This window comes from Rutilus rutilus, assembly GCF_951802725.1.
Source record: "Rutilus rutilus genome assembly, chromosome: 18".
In the NCBI taxonomy this organism is placed as follows: Eukaryota; Metazoa; Chordata; class Actinopteri; order Cypriniformes; family Leuciscidae; genus Rutilus; species Rutilus rutilus.
The window spans coordinates 182,777-198,997 of NC_140231.1; the positions used below are offsets into that span (position 1 = coordinate 182,777).

General features: G+C 39.8%; 1 protein-coding gene across 1 annotated transcript in view; it reads left to right on the top strand.

Annotated features, from left to right (window-relative positions):
* Positions 1-6,865: 6,865 nt before the first annotated feature.
* LOC311277420 (uncharacterized protein) overlaps positions 6,866-16,221 on the top strand; it is a gene marked incomplete at its 5' end in the record, with an annotated part of 199,500 nt that continues 190,144 nt past the window's right edge. The window contains 3 exons of the mRNA XM_084387737.1: positions 6,866-6,930; positions 14,855-15,028; positions 15,134-15,307. Coding sequence (XP_084243863.1) covers positions 6,866-6,930; positions 14,855-15,028; positions 15,134-15,307 — 413 coding nt within the window. The remainder of the gene's footprint in view (positions 6,931-14,854; positions 15,029-15,133; positions 15,308-16,221) is intronic.

Here is a 16,221-nt window from a genome sequence, read left to right on the forward strand (position 1 = left end):
TTACCTGATGGAGGTTAGTTTCAATCCCGATAAAATCTTGGAACCAGAACCCAGCCACATTGTATTTGAGGATCTGGTCTAGTTCGATTAGAAATTGGCTATGAGACACTCGTCCTGGACTGATCATCCAGGATAGGCCGCCTCGGAGGAGGGTGTCTAGTGTTTTAAGGGCCGAAACACCCGAGGAATCTGAGGTTCACTACTGATGAGAGTGTCTTGAATATTTCCCCTCTCGCATTGGCTTGGGGGAATAGGGAGGTCATCTGGACTACAAATTTCTGTCCTAAATCCACCCATAGTAACCCGGTTGTTTGTAGACCTAGGCCTCTACCTACTTCTGTCCTAAAACCTACCTATAGTAACCCGGTTGTTTGTAGACCTAGGCCTCTACCTACTTCTGTCCTAAAACCTACCTATAGTTACCCGGTTGTTTTGTAGACCTAGGCCTCTACCTACTTCTGTCCTAAAACCTACCTATAGTTACCCGGTTGTTTTGTAGACCTAGGCCTCTACCTACTTCTGTCCTAAAACCTACCTATAGTAACCCGGTTGTTTTTTAGACCTAGGACTCTACCTACTTCTGTCCTAAACCCTACCCGTAGTAACCCGGGTGTTTGTAGACCTAGGCTTCTACCCACTTTTGTCTTAATACCTATCTATAGTAATTTTGTGATTTATACAACTAAGGTCTGTACCTGCTTTTGTTCTAACCCTACCCACGAGAGCCCTTATGGTCATGAACCTAGTTGGAAGTCTAGTAATGGTGAGCTCCAATGAGGAGCGCGCTCCAAGGGGGAGCCATGGTATAGTCTAACATGCGTCGGCCCGTGCCTTCCTCAGTCTCCTCTCTTTCCTGGACTAGTGCCGGAGAGAGGGAGGAGCTGTTGTAATATTTACAAAAAACCTAACCCTAACCCTCACCCTAACGGCCCTAACACCTACCAGTCCAAAACCTAATGAATGTACCCCGGACTACGGCCCTAACACCTACCAGTCCAAAACCTAATGAATGTACCCCGGACTACGGCCCTAACACCTACCAGTCCAAAACCTAATGAATGTACCCCGGAACACGGCCCTAACCCCTACCAGTCCAAACCTAATGAATGTACCCCGGACTGATGTAGCCCTCCTGGGAGGAACCCGGGACTCTGTAACGAGAACAACTTTATCAGATGGCAATGGATAGGTTGGTTACATGTATGCGAAATGAGACTCAAAAGGAGATTATTGTTTATAACAAAATTCAAAATAAGACACAAGTTGAGTGGGGACGTGCACTTGGGATTGGGGTCCGACTTGGATAGACCTAAAAGTGGTCATGTGATGTAGGGCCAGTGCGTAACCAGACTCAGACCTCAGGTCTGGGGCTTGGATCTTCATTTCCCCTAACTTAGCCAGTGCCTGCATCTCTGAGCTTTGGGTGACCCTTGTCGGGCCCTATCTAGAGGTTTCGTGCCCCTATCTTTTCCTGGTTTGTTGACTAAAAATGTAACAAAGCTTACTATGTTCCAGATGTCATGTTAGAGCTAAGAGTTAGCAGAACAAAGTAAAACAGTGTGAGGAAACAGATGAAGTGTCATGGCATAATTATTACATTCTGGATATTTGAGTTAATACACAAATAAATAAGACTCAGAAAAGTTAAAATGTAGAGACTATAGTGTGTACAGACATGTATGCTTTTTCAAATAAGAAGTACATTAAAAATGATATGACTCTGATATGAGCGGGAAGAGTAATTTTGTACATACACATATACACACACATAAATGGAGATATATATTTATATATACACACATGTTGATAGAACACAAAATCCATATTTCATTCTCACAGGAGATTGTTTTATGATACATAGTAATTTACAATACATATTTCATGTTCTAAAAACAGAATTGCTCTTATGGGAGAGGGACAAGTACACATATGCAAATATACATACACACATTTATTTTATAACACATATAAACACAACACAACATCCATAGTTAACCTTCACTAAAAGTGTTGGACATATGAAAGTGTTTGGTGACATTAATCTCTAAATAAATCTTATGGAGACCTTTTCCCTTTGTTTCCCCTCCTTGATTCCTTTGATTCATTTCTATTATACATTTCACTGTTTCTTTGAGATTTTTCCACACTGTTTTTGAGTAGGATTTCATATAAAAAGGAAAAGTTAGATTTTTGCGAAAAGAGGGCACTCCTATTTAGACCACATATTTCCCATCTCCTATAATAATAATAAGTAAAAAATATTTCTTCATATACACACACATGCATGTAAAAAATCCAAAAAGTACATCTAAGGTTAAAAAAGACAGATTTTAAGTTTAAAAGATGGATTGGAAGTTAAGAACAACTCAATCCAGTTTGAGACTAGCTTAATAATTCAACAAAATATTCACTACATACACATACAAGTTCAGTTGGATAAATAAATTACTTCACAGAATCCAAAATGATCCAAAAGGAGAAATTCCCACTTTAGATACATAATTAAGAATTTTAAAATAAACATTTTTAAGCACATACTTTAGAAATCTTAAAAAAACAAAATGAGTTTCCTCTTAAATCAGATCACTTTATCATAATAACAACTGATTAAGATTTTAGGATTATGTGAAACATGATTTAGGAATAAAAATAGGTGGATTTGTGGTCTAAATAAATACTCATTTCAGTGAACAACAGCCACATTCCTCGGGACGAACGATGTTGATGACGTCATCCGATGTCGTCCCACAGTTTAGTACTTTAAAAATTAATTACAACGTACACAGTACACATACAAGAATATTTTTACACCCACATGATTGAGTACAACTCCAGCTACATCCACATACCTTTCTTGAAGTATTAAAATAAATATTGGATTTTATATCACCATTTGACTTGATGAGTCGTTGAGTTTCATTCTTGCTCGACCGGGTGCATAAGAGAGAGTGACCTAGTTTCACAATAATTCGACATAACTCTCTTATATAAACTTTTTTCGCAAAAATCTTTTTTTACAATTGTTTTTATACTTACTTTCTACTAATTCGCCGAGTTGGATTTCTGTTTTAGTCTTTTTAAAGCTTAATTAGCCGGCTCGTGAACGTTAAGTTTTTTTCAAACAGGAATCTATATAAGGCGACGCGCATTTGCGCGTGCACACTCCTCTCACTTCACTTTGTGGTTGTGCAGATACAATTTTGCTCTCTCTTCAACGTCGATTTCCAAAAGGAAAACTACTCAAAAACAACTTTATTATTAAATATATCTTACATATTGTATGATACTTCTTTATTATATATACATATAAGATATATTTTTCTCATTTTGATTTTCTGTTCGATTTCCAAGAGGAAAACTACTCAAAAACAACTTTATTATTAAATATATCTTACATATTATATGATACTTTTTTAGTATATATATATATATATATATATATATATATAAGATATATTTTTCTCATTTTGATTTTCTGTTACATATGCCCACATACCGAAACGTCGCGAGGGCTTCTTTATTATTATTATTAATTTGTTTTCACTCTTTCCTTCACTTTTAATTTTATAATTTTTATATATATTTTTATTTCGGGATTGATTGAGATACTGTGAGGATGAAAGTCTTTGATGATCGTGTGAGACAGAGAGACACTCCACGCTATAAAATCAGACTCTCCAGCAGTTCTCCTGTTCTAAACAGAACTAATTATAATTATTCTCTTTCAAATGCACGGGATCGTGCTAGGGATACAGATTATCCTCTTTCATATGCACGGGATCGTGCTAGGGATACAGATGTTTTTCCCACAGAAAGGGGAAGAAACATGATTAGAAATTCCGAATTGTTTGATCACAGAAATGGTCGCAATAGAAGGGATTTCAGAAACACGGCCAGAGGACACAGGCCTGTGTCCCCTCAGAGGCCTAATGTTTTTCCACGATGAGGAGTTCAGACTGGTTGAAGACCCGGACGGGTTTCCCAGTCGCTCTGAGCGATTTGAGATGGTTGAAGGCCCAAACAGGCCTCCCATTAGGTATGAGATGGTTGCAGCTACAAATAGGCCTCCCAGACGCTATGAGATGGTTTTGGGCCCAAACAGGCCTCCCATTAATTATGTGATGAGTGCAGGCTCTCAGAGGCCTACCAATAAAAGAAAAAGACAGAGTAGAAACAATAGTGGAAAGAGACATGGGACAAAACCACCAAGTAGAACTCCTCCTCTCTTCGACCATAATGAACGCGCACAGCGCGAATTTTTTGAAGACAACGTCGAGGAGGATGGCTATCTTCCTCGAAAACAGAGTCGTTACTCTAGTCACTCTCGTCAAGATTCGAGACCCTCGGTACAATTTCAGAGAAGAAGTTCTACTTACAGTTTTCCTCCACGTTCTAACTCGAAACAACATAACAACAACAAAAGAGTCTCGTTTGTAAATCATGGGGGGAAATTTAGAGATATTGAAGTCTCGATCGATAGACATACTACCACTCAGAAAAGGAACAGAGATAGAACCCCTCGGTATTTTACTCATAGAATCGACCGGACCGAGGAAAGAACTCGATCGTCCACACAAAAGAGTGATTACATTCCAGCCCAGCCAGTACTAAAAAACACAATGAAATGCTTCTACGACATTATTAGGCTCGTACACCACTTGAACAATGTAACAACGAAGGTTACAGACAATCAACCGGTCACTTTCCAACGACTCACGCGGTTACTCACTAACACGATTAGACCAGCGTTTCCGGGTGAAGAGGTCAAAACTAAACTCGAGGGTAATGCCAAAAACTGGGCATTTGAAACACAGCTTATCCTAGAGCAGCATTATGAGACCTTAATCGAGGAAGCATTACAAAACATCCGCACATTGAGTAACCACCACCAGTGGCGGAAAGCATTTGAGATAGCTACTGGCTGGGCTAAGAAGAATTTTTATGCACGAATCACTGATGGGTCGATACAGCAGGCGGAAGCCCTCATTATGGCAGAGATGCCAGGTTCTTCTTCTGCATTTGCAGCAGAGATGGCGCGGGCCCCGACCTACGCAGAGGTGGTGGCTGGGGGGAGACACACCCCCGCACAGACCACTAACATCTCGAGAACACCACCACGAGTTACAGAAACACCACACAGAGAAACACAAACACCAACACGGACAATGGCTGACTCACTGATTCGACCCCCCATGATTACGAACACAATTGAAGTTCAAACTTCGCCGGGTCTTTTAACGAGAGGGGATTGGACGCTTGATGAAGCGGTCCCTCGAGCAGATCCTCGAGAATTGCTCCAACCCACACAGGTTGTCGAGCCACAGGCCATAGAGGCCGTTGTACCCCCTCAGGTCCAAGGGTTGGAGAGTTTGCGAGAGACAGAGCCTCAATCAGAGCTCCCTCTCATCCAACTGATAGAGACTCTCCCTCTTGACCAAAGACCGAGCAAGAAGAACCGTAAAGAGAAACATTGTAAAGACTCTGTGCCCCCCCTGGGGGAGACCACACAGGTCCCTACCCCTGCTGAGGTGGTTCGGGGTTCGAGTCCCACCGACCCCCAGCGGACGGAGGAACCTGTGGTGGCCCTTTTAGCGCCCGCCAGCGAAGAGGATTCTTACCCCTGTCCTTTCCAAAAAGAGGGCTCAACTCACTCGAGTGACCTACTTTTTTCAGAACACTCTGATCAGCCACTCGGCCCATCGGCCTTACTCTCGGGTTTCTTAGAGGAAGCTGCTCAACAAATCGGGGTATCGGACAACCGGGAAACAGACTCAGAAAATTCGTCACCTGAACTGCCTAGACTAGCACCCATATTTAGGCCCACAACACCAAAAACACTGGGCTCCGCCAGCAGAGCCCCTAGGCTGTCTTCCTCTCCATTAGGGTTACCTAATCGACACATTAACACGAGGCGTAAATTAACTGATTGGAGTCTGAAAATCAACAAAAAATTCGTTATAATCGGAGACTCAAACCTAGCGAGATTCCCGGCGTCCAATTGCCCTGATTTACAAATTGAGAGCTATCCTGGGGCCAAAATCCATCATGCGGGTACCTTAATTGAGAAAGCGGTCTTTGAAACCATGCCAGACAAAATGATTGTGGCATTTGGATTAAACAATAGACAGCAGAGGTACCGCATGACGGCCACAAACGAGTTACAGAGGGTGTACGCCATCATCAAAAAGAGAATCCCCGAGACGGAGATTCTCTTCCCGCTGATTAATTTTTCTAGAACACTCCCCCAGGGCGAACAGAGTATTTTAGAGCACCTCAACACACACATCAAAAATCACTTGAGCTTCATTCCTTTACTTCCTTCTGCACTCTTTCATGTTGAGAACGATGGGGTCCATTGGAGACCAACGACAGCGAAGGCGATTCTTGACCTCTGGATGACATCTTTAAACTGTCATCCAGCACAAGCCCAATAGGGGGCTCCAATAAACTCATCGTCAACCTTTCGCGGTCGCTGGCTCTCAGCAGTGAACAAAAATTAGCACTCTCAAAGGGACTTTCTTTCATTCCCACCCCACTAGGTTTCAAAACACAAAGAATTGAGCTTTTAAGAGATCTACAAGAATACCATCGAAGAATTAAATTAGAGACTTTTTTTGAAGGGAAGAAAAGCACAAAAAAGAAACTTCCTTTTACTCATCCCTCAGACTGGACACCTGCTCTGTCCAGTCTGCCCAAAGAAACTTCTAAGCTGATTACAGCTGATTTATATGCTTACAAACACATTAATTGGGGTTTAAAAGAAAAGACTAACATGTCGGAAAGAGAAAGAAAAGCATTATTAAGCTTACAAAGAAATAGGGATATTGTTTTGAAACCAGCAGACAAGGGAAGCTCAACGGTGATCATGGACAGAGAACAGTACATCTTTGAGGCCAACAGACAATTAGCTGTGAGCAAACATTATCGAATGTTAGAAGAACCGATATTTACAGAGACCATTGGGGAGGTTAGAGAAATTTTAGAAGAAATGTGTTTGAGGAAAATTATTAGTGGGGCACAAAAAGAGTATTTGATAGGAGACAGTCTTCCTAGACCCAGAAGGTTTTACTTACTCCCTAAAATTCATAAGGAACCTAAGAATTGGAGTATTCCTTATCAAGTGCCCCCGGGGAGACCGATCGTCTCAGACTGCAATAGTGAAACCTATTACATTGCAGAGTTTCTTGAGCATTTTCTTCACCCTCTCTCTGTCAGACACCCCAGTTATCTAAAAGACACCTATGACTTCATTTCTAAAATTGGCAGTTTAAAAATTCCCTCGGATGCCCTTTTGTTCACAATCGATATTGACAGTCTATACACAAATATTGAGACCACAGTAGGCCTAGAAGCGGTTAAAAAATTCATGAAAAAATTTCCAGACTCCAAAAGACCGGATGATTACATTTTAAAATTACTCGAAATCAATTTGACCAAAAATGACTTTGAATTTGACTCTAAATTTTATCTACAAGTAAAGGGCACCGCTATGGGTAAAAAATTCGCACCATCTTATGCCAATATCTTCATGGCAGATTGGGAAGAGACTGCATTGGATGCGGCAGAAAAAAAGCCGTTTGCCTACTACAGGTTTTTAGATGACATTTGGGGTGTCTGGACTCACACAATGGAGGATTTCATCGCGTTCACGGGATCATTGAATGCACACCAAGCGTCCATTAAAATTAAATTCACCGTCCACGAGTCAGAGGTCAATTTCCTTGATGTGGTATCCTATAAGGGTCCTAATTTTCTTTCCTCTGGGAAATTGGATTTTAACCCTCTGGGGTCTGAGGTGTTTTTGGGGTCCTTGAGATGTTCCGACATGCCCTGACATTTGTGCTTTTTTCAGTTGCTTATAAACATAGTAATGGCAAAAAAAAATTACACACTATTTAGCACAAACAGGGCTACCATAATATGTGAGCAACAAGAATGTACATGTCTGCATTTTTGAGAGAATAATGTTTATGCGTGGTTATTGAAAAAACTAAAAACTAAAGTTTCTGAAATAAGACCACAAAACACACACTAAATATGTGCCAATAAGACTTTTGTCTAATGGATGTCATCGCCTAGTGTTTTTTCTTCAAAATTATGTGAAAATCACCCTGCCTAATCCTTCACATAACACAATACATTGATTTGAATTTTGCAAAGCACTTTCTGTTTGGAAAGGCCATATGCGGAGTGGGCGTCACAGATCATGCATATGTAGTGGTTCACACCTGAGGACCGCATACTTAATGAGCCATTCATTCAGGTGAGTCACTGAGCCACAAGAATGCAAGAGCAACAGTTGGAAGCATCTCAATTCTTTTTTATTTTTCCACATATTGTGCTTGCAATTTGGCCTATAATATCCAAGGAAAACATGTAATTGTGCCGTTAATTCTCATACTGTATTTTCAGTTTTGGAATATTTATCCTCTCCCCAAATTTGTCACTAATAAAACACAATAAAAATTATTTAAAGAAAAGGCTTATATTTACCTTTTAATAGTTTGTTTACATCTACCTTGTAAATATTTAAATAAACAACAATTCAAGTGTAATCTTTCTTTGTACAAACTAAAGTATACATTTTATCATACATATTTCAAAGTTAAGGATTTGATTGATTATTTGATTATTTTTGACAAAAAAATTGGCAAATAAAAGCTTATTTGAGGTGGCAGATATTTTACAGTAAAAATGTATAATCTATCCAAAACTAATCAACGAAATGTTGTCTTTCATATGTCTGTAACATAGGTCTTTCATTTTTATTATAAGGAATATAAATGCTAATTTGCAGTTTAATACGTTGCTTATACAAATATATATATGTGCATACACACACACACATATACATGTGTATATATTTATACACAAAAATAAATTTTATTTATATTTTTTATATACATTTTTTTTTCCACAAATTGTGCTTGTAAATTGTATAATATCCAAGGTAAACATGTCTAGTAATTGTGCAGTAAATTCTCATACTGTATTTTCAGTTTTGGAATATTTATCCTCTCCCCAAATTTGTTACTAATAAAACACAATAAAAATTATTTAAAGAAAAAAAAATTATATTTACCTTTTAATAGTTTGTTTACATCTACCTTTTGAGGGACATTTTCCCTTATTATTATTATTCCTCACAGCGCTGCGAGACGGTGTAAACAAGTAATGATCTGAATAAACTTGTTTTCTTGAGCTGATATGGGGCTCGAGAAAACACAGCCCCTCACAGGTTTGCGCCGTGGATTCCCGCGAGTCAGACGCGGATACTGTGTTTGTTTTAGGCTCGCGCAGTCTTCACTCGGACGCGCGCTTCAATCCGTTGTGGAGACTCTCTTTTCGTTCCAGTGAAATTACAAAACAAAATACACACACACACATGTCTCTGCCTGATATACAACCACTGATAAACATAATCTGATTTGACAAAAAAAAAAAAAAAACTATGAGTGCAGATTCGAACTCAGAACCTCTGACACGCTAGGCAAATGTTCTACCACTAGACCACTTGAGTTCACGTATTTACTCACGTGAAAACTCGGTGTTTACTCGGCGTGATCAATTCACTCTTGAACATGCTGCCGTTCGTCTGAGTTACAATCTTCCTCATCATTCATGATGATCTCCAGTTCAAGCACCTTATGTTGTGATTGCTAGCCTATTTACTTTTTATGTATTAAATCCAGGAAATTTGTTAATGAAAATAATATTAAAATTAAGATACAATTAAAACAAAACGAAATTCGTTTTAAAGAATGGATTTGTGCTTTCTGTTTTGAAGTCTCTGTGAAAGTTTGAAAGTCTTTTAGTGCTGCTTCAGAGCGCTCGCGTCCATAATGGAGAACTGTCACGTAATATTGTTTTTTCCTCATAAATGCGAACATGTGTCAACTAATGCAAGTAAATTTAAAAAGACTTACCCGAAATATTATCCACGGCTGGATCAAGTCGCTCAACGTTCGTCGCTCAAAATACAAACGTTCGTCGTCAGAGTCCTGCTCTTCTTCTGAGCAAAATTTGAACTCGTGTCATCTTCCAACAGCACAGGAAAGTGAATAAATGAAACTTGCTGGTTTTAAGGCATTTCAGGGGGCGTTTACCTTATTTTGCATAGATCACCTCAGCTCATTATCTTATGAATAGCGCGCTCTGCGAGTGGGTGTGAACTCATTACCGATAATTAGGTGAGACGGGAGAAACTGTACTTCTCTTTAGTTTCTTACAGATTACATTGCAGGAGAATATTTGTTTTGAATGTGAATTGTTTTATTTAAAAGTAGAAATTTAAAGCTTTCTTTAGACGCATGTTTCATGGTTGTGTGATAAGTATTAGCTGAGTTTCAGTTCATTTTCCAGACTTGTTTCAAAAAGATTTTTGCGGAGACAGAGTGAGCTGAAAGCGCACCCTGTTTATTTTATTTATTTAAAAATAAAAACAAGGTTTTGATGTTAATGTGAGTGTACACAAAAAAAGAAGACCCTCTATAGTTTATAATCATGTATTTATTTTATTAATATGACCGTAAATGACGGACTTTTTTAAGTTTATGTTGCTTCTATGTGAAAAAAATCCAGCAAAACGCGGGGGCGCGTTTGCCGACCTCAGAGGGTTAAAGTGTTTTTTAAAGAGACTGACACACACGCACTCTTGCACAAACACAGCTTTCATCCAAAACACACATTTAAGGGAATTGTGAAATCTCAATTACTGAGGTTCAAACGTATTTGCACGGAACATAACTCTTTCCTTTCTGCTACAAACACTCTTTTTCAAGCACTCAGAAAACGTGGATACTCACGTTCCTTTCTAAGGCACACGCTCAGAACGTTTGATAAACCCAAACCTCTAGCTGACATGGACACGTTGAACAGGAACAAAATTATCCCCTTGGTGTCGCATTTCTCGAGTTCCAGCACACAGCTCAATCTAGCCGTAAAATCTAATTTTCTACAGTTCATGACACCCACAAAGTATCTACAACAACACAAACCCATTGCAGCCTACAGAAGAAACAAAAACATCTCAGATCTCTTGGTACGAAGCAAACTCTCCAAACCTCTCTGTAAGGGCCGCTTGGGTAAATGTAAATACTATACACCATTATTGTGGGTCAAGAACAGATTCAACGGCCAGATTTTTAAATTGCCTCATTCTCTGTCACATGAGTGTGTGAATTGTATTTATCTGGTCTATTGTCTCAAATGCCGGAAACAGTATGTAGGCCAAACCAAGAATGAGCTTCGGGTCAGGGCTTACCAACATGCACATAATGTAATGCATAAAATAGAAAAACGTAGGCACCTGATTCAGCACTTTTTGGTTCACGGTCTAGACTCCTTTCGGATCACGGGACTCCAAACTAATCCACGATGGTCTCTCAAAGAACGCTTGAGGGCTGAAAGCAAGTGGATTAAACGTTTGGACACCCAATATCCAAGGGGCCTAAATGAGACTTAGACTTGAGAGATTTTTTCTACTATCCTTTCCAATTCTTTCTACTTTGTGCTACACTCTTAGCCATTTTCTAACTGGACACTATTCTTTTAGAACCATACACACACGCCAGCCCTAAACCTACCATCCGTAAACCCTGTGGTATTACCCCGGGAGGTACATTCAGCTACGGCCCTAACACCTACCAGTCCAAAACCTAATGAATGTACCCCGGACTACGGCCCTAACACCTACCAGTCCAAAACCTAATGAATGTACCCCGGACTACGGCCCTAACACCTACCAGTCCAAAACCTAATGAATGTACCCCGGACTACGGCCCTAACACCTACCAGTCCAAAACCTAATGAATGTACCCCGGAACACGGCCCTAACCCCTACCAGTCCAAACCTAATGAATGTACCCCGGACTGATGTAGCCCTCCTGGGAGGAACCCGGGACTCTGTAACGAGAACAACTTTATCAGATGGCAATGGATAGGTTGGTTACATGTATGCGAAATGAGACTCAAAAGGAGATTATTGTTTATAACAAAATTCAAAATAAGACACAAGTTGAGTGGGGACGTGCACTTGGGATTGGGGTCCGACTTGGATAGACCTAAAAGTGGTCATGTGATGTAGGGCCAGTGCGTAACCAGACTCAGACCTCAGGTCTGGGGCTTGGATCTTCATTTCCCCTAACCCTAACCCTAACCCATGGTTGCGAGAGAGAGTGACAGTCGCCCAAACCAATCAATTGTTTCGTCCCGGATGGAAATAATGAGCTGTGTTTATTGCAGATTAAAAGGTCTACACTCACTCGATTTTTATACTCTCTTTTTCAGAGCACTTACATTTTAATTATGTATTGGTATATAAAGACAGTTTAAACAAACAAAACAATCAAAATTCCTACCTACCCTACCTTTAATGGTTGTGTAATAACTTCTGTATGAACTTCTGACCTTTTTTGTTAGTGTGTCTATAATGTGATAGTCTAAACTGATTTTATTTCAGGTGCGGGTCGGGTGTCGGTTCTATTTTAAGCGGGTCGGGTGCGGATTTTAATTAGTGCTGCTGTCGGAAAATGGGTCGGATGCGGTTTTAAGCACTGCGGTGCGGATTTACAAAATCGGACCCATGCAGGACTCTGGGTCCTTCATCAGATCCAGAGTGTGTGTGTGTCCAGGCGCAGGTCCTTCATCAGATCCGCATACGGCCTGGATCCAGCAGACTGTGGTAAATCTCGGGATAAACAGAGAGACTAATATTAGCGTAGACTATTTGTCTGTTGGGTGTTGGGGGGAGTTGTCTGTTGGGTGAGAATTATTGTTTTTCAAGGTTTCGGGGGCTTTTGGGGCCCTTAACGTGCTCAAACTCTTGAAACTTTGCACACAGGTCAGAACCCGCGGCCATCAGGGCCGGGCTGAATCTGGTACCCGGGTGTGGCAGGGGGGCTCAACAGCGCCCCCTTGAACAGGGTCCGAAAACTTGGTCCATATATCAAACACGCTTACATGTAATAATATGAAACTCGGTAAACATATAGATCTCATCGGGCCGAACAACTTTCGCACTCTTAAGTTATACGCCAGCCCAACAGGAAATCGGCTATTATGGGTTGTTTGGAAAACGCTTGCTGTGGAATTTGAAATACTCCTCCTATGGAATTCATCCGATCGCGACCAAACTCGGTGTGCATTGAGGATGCTAAATTGCGGACGGATTTTTGACAACAGCTCGAAGTGTGTTATAACCTCTGCATACATTAACTGATCTTGATGAAACTTCAGCAGTGTGTTCGTGGTTTGATCCTTTTCCTATTTAGCACCAAAACTTTTGAACAGTCTTCCTAACATTGTCCGGGAAGCAGAAAGAACTTACGTTTTCTGTTAAAACGGTGTCGTGTTAGCGGCCCCTAAGTTAATAACTAATGATCGTTGCGACGGAAGTGAATCAATCAAACTAACTTTAGCTGGACAATAACTTTATTCTAGAGCTGCTGTAAAGCCAAAACACTTTAGTTTCCTATTATCACTGTAAAGCTGCTTTGGAACAATACATTGTTAAAAGCGCTATATAAATGAAGATTTGACTTGACTTAACCCTTGTATGGTGTTCGGGTCTGTAGGACCTGTTTTCATTTTTTATCAAAAGAAAAATGATACGATCAATTTTTTTTCAACCTCAGACTCATTGGCCTTGGCTCATTTTCTGTGAAGAACATATATCAAAACACATTTTCAATGACCACACACTGTACACCCCCCCCCTACACATTTATATTACACACAGGCTGTTCGGGTCCACTGGACCCGGGGCTAATAAAAGTGTGGAAATTTTAGGTCCTGTGTACCTTTACTCTGTCCTCCTCCTGTCAGGCCTTGCTGTTATTGTGTGTGTGTGTGTGTGTTCTTGTACCATATGTTTATGAGGACACAAATGTGTATAATGACTTGAGTATTACAACGTAAACATGGTTTATGAGGACATCTGTGTAACATACTAAATGGTGTTTTTTGAACTTCAAAAAAGGCCACAAGTTTTCTGTGATTGGTAGGTTTAGGGGTAGGGTTAGTGTGTGTGTGTGTGTGATTGGTAGGTTTAGGGGTAGGGTTAGTGTAGGGGAATAGATTATACAGTTTGTACATTTGTAAAACCATTACGCCTATGGAGAGTCCCTATAAACCACATATCCAAGTATGGTGTGGTGTGGTGTGTGTGTGTAGTGTGTGCGTGCGTGTGTATGTGTGTGTGTGTGTATATGTAGTGTGTGTGTGCGTGTGTGTGGGTGCGTGCGTGAGTGTGTGCATGCATGTGAAAGAGAGATTGTGTGTAAGTGTGAGAGAGTGTGAGTGCAAAAGTGAGTTTTGTTTCTACCCCTGCCGTTCCCGCACAAGGTTACAATTCTTAAATGTGATCTAACAAAGCTAAAGAGGAAATATTAACCATAAATGCTGTTTATATTGCTTGTAATTGGGATGAAGTAAACATCTGTTGAGTATTTTAACATAAATAGTTTGATTATGTTGAATTAAAAACCCAAAAATGCAGCGGGTCCCCCAGACCCACGAACACTGGCTGAATAACAAAAATATGAACACCACACAAGGGTTAACTTGAGAATTGCTATGACCGGATTCTGAGTTTTGAGTTGAACTGTATCAGTTGCACTCATGTACGATTTGCTGCCGTGTTGAGCACAGATGAGTTAATAACTTTTTGTGATGAGTTAATAACTTGTTGTGAATAAGATGTTTTGACATGCCCTGGCATTTGGGCTTATTTCAGTTCCTCATAACATTTTAATGGCTAAATTCTCATTACACTGAGTTTAGTACAAACATACAGTTCAGATTATAAACCCTCCCTGATAAACACACATATATCACTGTTTTGTTCTCTACACAGGCTATGTGGGTGTAATCTCACTGCTCAGTCCTGTGAAAGTTTGTCATCAGCTCTACAATCCTCAAACTCGGTCCTGAGAGAGCTGAACCTGAGTAACAATGACCTGCAGGATTCTGGAGTAAAGCTTCTTTCTGATGGACTGAAGAGTCCAAACTGTAAGCTGGAGATACTGAGGTTTGAGTTTCAAATACTCTAAATGTTTTTTTCCTTTAAGTTAATTACTAAAAATCACACTGTTGAATTTAATCTGTATGCAATTACTGTGTGTTTTTTGTTTAGATTTTCCATATGTAATCTCACTTCCCAGTCTTGTGAGAGTTTGTCATCAGTTTTACAATCCTCAAACTTGGTCCTGAGAGAGCTGGACCTGAGTAACAATGACCTTCAGGATTCTGGAGTAAAGCTTCTTTCTGATGGACTGAAGATTCCAAACTGTCAGCTGGAGATTCTGAGGTAAATGGTTTTCCTTAAAATAATTAACAGAACGCTACCACAATACAGTTTTCTCAATCGATTTGACCCATTTCTCCAAACTCAGGTCACTGTTCTCCAAACAGTTAACACAGTGATCTGAACACTTTGTAATTGTCCTAAACAGATTGCAAGTTTTCATTCATTTCATACAAATTACAAATCATGTGAATCATTCTCTCAAAATACTGTGCACAAAATGTTCAAATGTTTTTAATAGTGCATACAGCCAACCAGAACTAGAGGTCAACCGATATGGGGTTTTCTCTGGCCGATGCCGATATTTAGAGATCAGGGCAGCCAATGGCCGATATATGATGCCGATTTTTGGCAGATATATTTGACAGATTTTCTTTTTTTCCCCTTCATCTTATAAAATCTTACAGTTAAGTAATAAGAAGTGATGCAAAAAACTGTTTAAATTAAGCATTTATTGAACAACACACGCCTCTCCAATTAGTGCACTTTTATAATTTAAATAAAAAAAGAATGTAGATGTTAAATATTAAATTAAATACACAAAAACAGGTAATCAAAAATCTAGACTTTGTCAAATAAACTTTTGGATGAAAAAAATAGTTTTAGTTCACAAAATTGTCAGTCAGTCCTCTTATCAGCATGAAAAACTATAGTTTTATTCAATGGATTATATACTGAAGCCACAAAAGCGAGCCACACAAACGAGCCAAGACCGCTCCCTTTACAATCACTAAAACGCTTTCACTTTGTCTTCATTGCGATCTCACAAAGTTCCATTATGATCAGTGATGCTGCCAACAATGCACAATAAAACTCTCATTTACATCATGTCTACGCTTTGTTTGTTAATGAGAGGTTTCGCGAGCCAGCATAACTCCACAGCACTGAATAAAAACTCCAGCGTTTTGAGCAGTGAG